Source organism: Zootoca vivipara, chromosome 14 (genome assembly GCF_963506605.1).
Source record: "Zootoca vivipara chromosome 14, rZooViv1.1, whole genome shotgun sequence".
NCBI lineage: Eukaryota > Metazoa > Chordata > Lepidosauria > Squamata > Lacertidae > Zootoca > Zootoca vivipara.
Window position 1 is genome coordinate 49,382,819 of NC_083289.1, and position 8,237 is coordinate 49,391,055.

Sequence of the window (8,237 nt, forward strand, 5' to 3'; positions counted from 1 at the left end):
AAAAATAGGAAGAAAAAGCTGCGCGCAAGTGTTAGGCCGGGGTCTGTCGAGCTGCGCGCTCCGGAGTCACTCTGGAAAAGTCTGATTGGCTCCACATTGCTCCGGAGCAAGAATCCTAAAGGCTGCAGCCTCAGGAGCGCCCGATTCTGTTCCTAAGGGTGCCAACCGCATCCAGGCCAAGAGGAAAACGCGTCCTGGGGAGCGCAGAGGGCCCGAGAGCTCAGTGCTGGGGACTTAACCCAACTCAGGCAAGGCGAAAGTTCAGTGGAGCGCTTACTCCTGAGTAAAGGCGCCTCCACGGGATTGAAGTTTGGGGCCCGCTTGGTTCCAGGAGTTCTGCGGGCCCATCCGTTTGTTGGCTTCACCCGGTGGAGTTTACTCGCAAGTAAGTCCAGTCCAAGGACAGCAGGTTGAAATAGGGGTGCCGGCTTTTTGACCTTAATAGACCCATTTATACATTCCCTGTACGCCTGTTTTTGGTGAATGCATCCACACATGCACTTGCCATTACGTGCTTGTGTGTCGCGCTTTTGTGTGTGTGTGTGTGTGTGTAAATGTGTGTAAATATATAAACCCCACACCCACATTGGGCCTCCCTTTTGCTAAATAGACTGCTTTTTAATTAGAAACCCTCTGGCCCCATTCATAATTTAATATGGGCTTTTCCATGGATCAATAGGGGGATGGCGTTAATTATTATTTTGATTGATACGATCGGATGGCGCTGGTTTAAATACAGGGCAGGGCGGGGGAGAAATGTTCCATAAAAATATACACTACATTCCCCTCCCGCGCCCCTTTCCCTCTGCCTCTTTGCGCCTCCCCCCCCCAATACTTTTTAAAAAAGTCTTTCCAATCCCCCTCCCTGCGCTAGAGAAGCCTGAGAGGAGATGAAAAGGCTTGTAGTTTTAAATTCATTGTGACAGCTCTGGAAAGAGCGGATGATGAATCTCCTATTATTGGATCAGTCTATTTGCCGCTCAATGTCTCCCTGTAATTGGAGCAACATCACTTTAAAGGTTCAGAGGAGTCGAACGTTTCTGGTGTAGACGGAGAAGAAGACGAGGTGGGGGGGGGGGAGGGAGAAAAAGAGACGAGGGAGGAGGGAAGAAAAAGAAGAGGGGGGGTGAGAGAGAGAGAGAGACCCTCTTTCCACAACACACCACCGAATGTTTTAAAGGGAAATCTATTAGTGATTTGGAGGAGAAGGTGGGGGTGGGGGAGAGAGGTTGGTGACGACGAGCGCGTAACTCCGCTTGCTTTTGAGTATTTAACTGGGTATCAATCAGATCTCTAAGTTCTCCTGTTTTCTCCCCCGCACCCCCCAAATCCCTTTTCTTCTCGTTGGCCTAGGCAGCTCCCTCCTCCCCTCTCCTCCCCCACCCACCCCCTTACTCCAGGGGCTGGAGGAGTTCTTATCAAAGAGACCCCCCCTTTCCCTTTCCTCCTCCTCCTCTTTCCTCCTTTCTCCTGCTTGTCTTGTTGTGACAGCTTTGATATTGTTTATTGAGGGTGGATGTCAGGTATAATTAGCAATCGATATGGAAAACGTTTGGCTCCCCCACCGCCCTGGCACGTCTCTGACGTCAGGGCCGATTAACGTTTCTTATTGGTCCCAAATTCCCCGGGCCTGAGCCTAATTATGGGGATGTTGATAAAGTTAAAGCGCCCGGGCGCCCTCCAGCATGCGCCCTTCCTCGCGCGTCTACCTCGCCACCGTCGACGACGCTGCTGCCACCACCACACCGCGGCGGCGCTCCTCCGGCGGCGGTGGCGGCGGCAGCGGCAGCAGCAGCAGCCGCCGCCGCAGCTGCGTTAAGGGAGGCGCGCAACCCCCCACCCCCCGTCCGCCCCCTCCATGATGGACAGCCGCATCCTGGAGCACCCCCATGCCCAGTTCGGAGGCTTGGTGGGCTTCCCTTACCCCCTCGGCCATCACCATGTCTACGAGCTGGCCGGACACCAGCTGCAGTCGGCCGCCGCCGCTGCCGCCGCCGCTTCGGTACCATTCTCCATCGACGGATTACTCAACGGCTCCTGCGCCGCCTCCGTGGTCAACCCCACCCCGCTCATCCCCTCCGGCTGCGGAGACGGGCAGCCCTTCAAGCTCTCCGGTAAGTCGGCGGGCACGGCAAGCGCTGGGCTGGCGGCGCCTGGGATCCGGGCCCGATCCGGTGCCTCCATCCTTCCCTCCGTAACGACTTGCTTGTTTCCCTCGTCGCCTTCTCCTCCTTCCTGGAATCACTGGCAGGGTAAAACCCAGGGCTTTCCAGGTGTCTTTCCGGGGGTGGGGGGGGAGAGAGAGCGCTAGACTGAGCAGGAGCAGGGGTGAATCAGGGGTCAGGATCGGACATCTAGATTTAAAACAACAACAACTCCGCCACCAGTTTCCATCGCAAGCAACTTCTCCGATGGGAAGAGGCACCCGCGCCTCTCCAGAGCTCCTGGAGCCGAGATGCGCAATCGATCATTTTCTTCTCCGCTTCCTTTTCTTACCGTCCTAGTTTTGTTTCCAGTAGATGTGGAGATGGGTTTTTTTGGGGGGGGGGGGCGAATAGGGTTTTTTGGGGGTGGGTGGGTGGGGGTTCTGTGAAATTGGAGGGGGTGAGAAAAGGCCCTCGCCGCTTCCGCAAGCTCCTTTGCTGGATTTTCTGCCCCCAGCAACTCATTTTATTTGCTGAAGGTGGAAACGGAAACGGCTTCTCTCTCTCCGCTTCTCGCCCTCCCCCCCCAGCTCTTAAAAGGAACCAAAATATACTGTTTTTGTATATTAAGTATAGGATTCATGCAAAAACGATAAGATACCTCTGCTCTTTAAAATCCCCTGCTCTTATTCTGAGGGAAGCGAGGCAAGCGCTCCCTGAGCACATCAGAACCGATCTGGCTTTGGCTGTGGGTTAGCCGTTTGGTGTCATCGCTCGCCAAATCAGAAAATCCGAACAAAAGAGAGGTGGTCTGCATGGGGGGGGGGGGGAGAGAACGAGAACGATGGTACTGAGGGCCTTGGGAAGGTCAGGATTTTACAGTTTTGCGCAAAGGCTCCGCGGCCCATCGAAAGTTTCCAGGTGCCACCTCCTAGATTCCCTTCTATTTTTAAACCCAAACGCCTAAAACCACTCAGGACATAATGGAGGCCCTTTTATTTTTGGCCTCACAGACCTGAAGCGTGTCATTTATTTGGTAACTTTATTCCAAGAAAGCTACCTTGAATCTCGCTTGAAAATTAGGGAGTGGGGGGACGGGACGGGACCACGTGCCATTTTAAAAATAATAATAATAATAATTGAAATTATAAAGCAAGCGGATCCTAGCTCTCGAAATCAGAACAAATATATGTATTACTGTCCAACTTCGCTTGAACAAATAAAAAGTAAGGCTCGTTCCAGAATCTTAAATGATATATTTCTCCTGTAAGCAATCCTCGAATTAACCTTTGGAAACAAAACAAAACAAAAAAATCAAGGAAGTTGTGTCTTCCTCAATTGGGTTTTAGCTTCGAAATAATATACGGTCCAGGTATATATATAGAAAATTGATGGAGAGGTAAATTAGGTTGACTCAATCAGTTTTTAAATATGAAGGTGGTTCTCCCCCCCCCCATTGTTATGGAATGGAAGGTGATCGTCTATCAATCCGTAATTCGTATGAAGAGTTTGCTTCTCTCATCGCTCTTTTCCGCACCCCCCCCCAGACTCTGTGGATCCTGACAAGGAGAGCCCAGGCTGCAAAAGGCGACGGACCCGCACGAATTTCACCGGTTGGCAGCTGGAAGAGTTAGAGAAGGCATTTAACGAAAGTCACTATCCCGACGTATTTATGAGAGAGGCGCTGGCGTTGAGGCTGGATCTGGTGGAATCCAGAGTGCAGGTAAAAAAACCCGAGCGAGGCTCCCCTTCCTTCCCTCCACAACATAAAGCGCACGAGGGTCCACTCCGAAGTCAAACTCGTTTCAGGCTTCAAGCCTTGACACCTGCCCATTGAGCACAGTGGGATATTCAGCTCTCTGTAAACGTATATATAAGACTACTCTGTGCAAAGCCTGTCGGTTCCTTAGCATGGGAAAGAGTTAGGCACCTTGAGCTGGATCCGGCCCAAATTCTGACCTCACCAAAATCTTGCGCCCCCCTCCCCCCTCTCTGTCGGGCCAGCAAACCAAATTTACTAACTTTGTGTTTGTGTGTGATTTTGTTTAAAGTTGGGGAAAGCATTGTAGAGGGGTGGGAGAGCTAGCAAAAATAAACGCCTCCCCTCTTTGCTCCTAAACATGCTGGGGGCGGTGTTCATTGTGTGGAAGTAGTCTTGCCCCCCCCAGTTCCTCTACTACCTTTCCTTTAATTTCCGCCCACGGGTAGGGGAAAACCCTCTCCATTTATATTTATTTGTACTCTAGCTTTCGGGAGTTATTTGTTTTTTCGTCTCTATTTTCTTCCCCGCCCGACAACCCCTAAAAAGAAGTAGACCCCCGGGATGCAGTTCAAGTGCAGAAGGGGTCTTGAGGTAGTTTACATTAAATATTTTCTAGAGATAGGCCTGATGAGGGACACGCGAGTTTAGGTTTGCCGCTTAGCCCCTGGGAATGGGGGGGGGGGGAGAGAGAGAGAGAGAAGTGGTCGGGGAGATCTTAAATGGAAAATGGCAAAGGGGGTTAGATTTCATATATGTATATTTGCCCTTTCACCAATATGAAATTTAAGCAGGATGCGGAATGCATGTTGGTTTTATCCGCTCTTGAATACTTTTTAATTTGTGTGTGTGGGGGGGGGGAGCAATTCCACCTCCTCCCCCTCTGCTTCATAGCAGACTTTAAAAATAATCTCATAGGCAATTATTTTTAATAACAAGGTACTAATACCGTTACTTGCCCCCCCCTTAGTTCTGAATTTGGAAATAATAGAAAACCCTACTCAAACGTTTGCGACATCTTTCCTGGCTCTGGGGGTTTGGGGTCGAGCATCGAGGAACTTGGGGTGGCCCACTTTTCAACGCCCCACCCCATATCGGAGCAGCCGGGCAATCGAAAACAAGGAGTCTCTCTCCCACAGAACCCCCTTGTGTGCGTGCGTGCGTGCGTTTTAAAAAATAATAGAGTTGTTACTTGCAAAAGCGCAGGGGCTAATAACATTACTGACTCTTATTAATCCGGGCTGGCATTGTCTAAAAGGTGTATTTACAAAATGCTTCCACCCCCCCTCTCTCTTCCCCTCTCCTGACCTCTTCTGTTTTGAAATCCTTTTATCCAATTTGTTCTGAGGCTGTTGAATGAAGTCAAGACCCTCGATTTCCCTCTAATACGATAATGAGTAATTCTCGGTGACAAGGGCTGCTGGAACTGACAAGTCAGGAAAGGATAGGGAATTGCAAAATACATACTGGCAGAGCAAGCTTATTATTTATTATTATTATTATTTTCTTATTATTTTAAAATCAAGGTTTTCTGGTAGGGACCAGCAAGGTTGATTAAGTTACTTATCCTTCCCTTTACCTCCCTACGTCCTTAAAAAATAAACACCCTCTAAACATAGAATTCCTTATGCACCCCCGAAACTCTCCCCACCCCACCCTGATCTCCGGTTTACTTTCGAAAGTTGATTTAAAATTATTAATATTAATCGTGTGGTTTTATTGTGGGCTCTCTGCATGATGATTGAGGTGGGGGGCAAAGAGTGAAAAGTGCAGGAGAGTCAAAGGATTGGGGGGGGGGACCACCTCACTTTGATACTAACTCAGTGATTGTTTAAGTTGGGGACCTGTTAGTGAATGTTAATTTATTGATTTGAGAGCTCGTGGGAAATAGCCCTCCCCTCCCCTCGCCAAGCTTCTTCGCCCTTTCGGGGTTTTGTTTTTACACCTTTGCCAAGGGGTTTTTTATTTTCTGGATCTTGGGATGGACACTTTCTCAACCTCGTTGATCTTAAAGTATTCTTCCTCGTCGTCTTCGATCAGTATGTTTTAGTTGTGGGGGGAGGATGTTGCTGTTGAAAAAACGGTGGGATGCGCGCCTTTTTTATTTTTATTTTTTTAAAAGAAACTCTGTGCGTGTGCGATGGGTGGGAGAGTTCTTTAAAAGCTGCTGGTGACATCTGACTTTCCGTAGGGTCAAATCTTGATCCCTTTCGCAATTTCACAGTCTTCAAGTTAGGGTCTCTCTCTCTCTCTCTCTCTCTCTCTCTCTCTCTCTCTCTCTCTCTCTCTCTCTCTCTCTCTCTCTCTCTCTCTCTCTCTCTCTCTCTCTCTGAAAACCCAGGAAAGGATGCAGTCGTGATTTAGGGAAGCGGGAGGGAGGTTGTAGTCGAGAAAACACGTGTGGCAGATTCGAACTACTCTCTCCCCCTCCCCACCTTTCCAATTTTCCTTTCCTCCGCAATTCACTTCCGAAGGAGATACCCGGGTTGTGGTGTGATTGTTGGGGTGTGTGTGAAAAGGGAGCAAAGACTTTTATTCGTAGTTCATTGCATTTCCCACCCCCACCCCAGTGATATTTTCAAATAACAACAACAACAACAATATACCCGATTAATACGATATAATTAAGATGTTTTCCCTGCCGCCCGAGGGCCTTTGCCAACCGAACCGAGCGCACAAACCCATGAGCGGAAAGCCTATTTAGGAAGTGCTGCATTTGAACCAACAAGCTCAATCTCTTGTATGGTGGTTTTTTTGGGGGGGGGTGGGGACGACGGGGACGACGGCGACGTGGGAGTTTGCCATCAAACTTCCGAAAGAGGAAGCCGGTTGGGATACCCAGCCCTGGATCTTTACGCGCGTAGCAGGGAAGGTAGACAGCGAGGAGAGGAAAGGACCAAACAACAGTAGTATCTCCAGTGGCGCTTTGATTTTTTCTTGTACCTTCCTTTCCTTACACGCTGTTGGCTCTAAGCCTTTGAATTTTCAGACGCCCCCCCCGCCCCCCCAAAAGAGAGACCCACAGGATTATTTCTCTCTCTCTCTTTGAGTTATATATTTGCTGGAGTGGTGTCTACTTGCACCCCCTGACCCCCACTAAAAGCACCAAACTTCCCTTTCCTTCTCTGTTCGAATTCTGATTTCTTGAGGCTGCAATCCTAGGCTCCTTTACCTGGGAGTAAAGCCCATTTAACTCGCTGGTGTTGACTTCTGGATTAGAAGTGTGCAAGATTTCGCTGTTTATTAAAAATAGAATGAAATACAAGCTACCCGGGAATGGTTAACGCGGGCCGGGACTTGGCTGTTTCTGCGCCCCCAAGCAAGAAAGGGAGGGGGGAAGGGGTAGAGGGTTGTGGGGGGCGGGCGGGAGGAAGCTGGCGACCCCCTCCCCCCCACTGGCCCTCGGGGGCCACCAGGGGATCCCTGCTGTTAACGCCTTCTCCTTGTTCGGTGTGTAGGTTTGGTTCCAAAACCGCCGGGCCAAATGGCGAAAGAAAGAGAACACGAAGAAGGGGCCCGGCCGGCCGGCGCACAACTCCCATCCGACGACGTGCAGCGGGGAGCCGATGGACCCGGAGGAGATCGCCCGCAAGGAGCTGGAGAAGATGGAGAAGAAAAAGCGCAAGCACGAGAAGAAGCTGCTCAAGAGCCAGAGCCGGAACCTGCACTCGCCCAGCGGCCTCTCTGTCAACAGCAGCACGCAGAGCTCCGACAGCGACGGCGGCGGCGGAGGCCTCTCTCCGGACCCTCCGGACAGCTGCAAGATCGGCCCTCACAACCCGTCCCGGCCGGGCAGCTGCGACCCTGCGGCCTCGGCTTTCTACCCGAGCAGAGGCGGCCACGGGGTCTGTGGTGGCGGTGGTGGTGGCGGCGGCAGCAACCGGTGTGCCGACAAGGACGGGTCCGCGCCGTCGGGCTCCGAGTGCGGGCCGCCTCCCTCGACGGCGCGAGGCGGGGTGGGCGGCTCGGGCTGCGCCTTGCCCAAGCTCAACCCTTTCAGCGTGGAGAGCCTCCTGTCGGACTCGCCGCCGCGGCGGAAAGCGGCGCTGGATTTCCCACAGGCCTTGGCGCCGTGCGCCCCGACGGCGCGCACGCTCATCGGCAAGGGGCACTTTTTGCTCTACCCCATCACGCAGCCGCTGGGCTTCATCGTGCCCCAAGCCGCCCTCAAGAGCAACCCGGGCCAAGAGCCGCCGCAGGGGGGCTCCCCTCTGCCCGCCGCCAACCCCAGCCCGGACCCCGCGCCCCCCAAGAGCAGCAGCACCGCCGCCGCCATCTCCACGTCCGGAGGCCGCTTGGCGCCCGAGAATAGCTCCTCCGTCGCGCCCGGGGCC

The 8,237-nt window shown here is 52.1% G+C and overlaps 1 protein-coding gene across 1 annotated transcript in view; it reads left to right on the forward strand.

Annotated features, from left to right (window-relative positions):
• The first annotated feature begins 1,858 nt into the window (after positions 1–1,858).
• UNCX (UNC homeobox) overlaps positions 1,859–8,237 on the forward strand; it is a 6,637-nt gene continuing 258 nt past the window's right edge. The window contains exons 1-3 of the mRNA XM_060282801.1: positions 1,859–2,114; positions 3,692–3,867; positions 7,362–8,237. The exon at positions 7,362–8,237 is cut by the window's right edge and continues 21 nt beyond it. Of these exons, the coding sequence (XP_060138784.1) occupies positions 1,859–2,114; positions 3,692–3,867; positions 7,362–8,237 (1,308 nt within the window). The remainder of the gene's footprint in view (positions 2,115–3,691; positions 3,868–7,361) is intronic.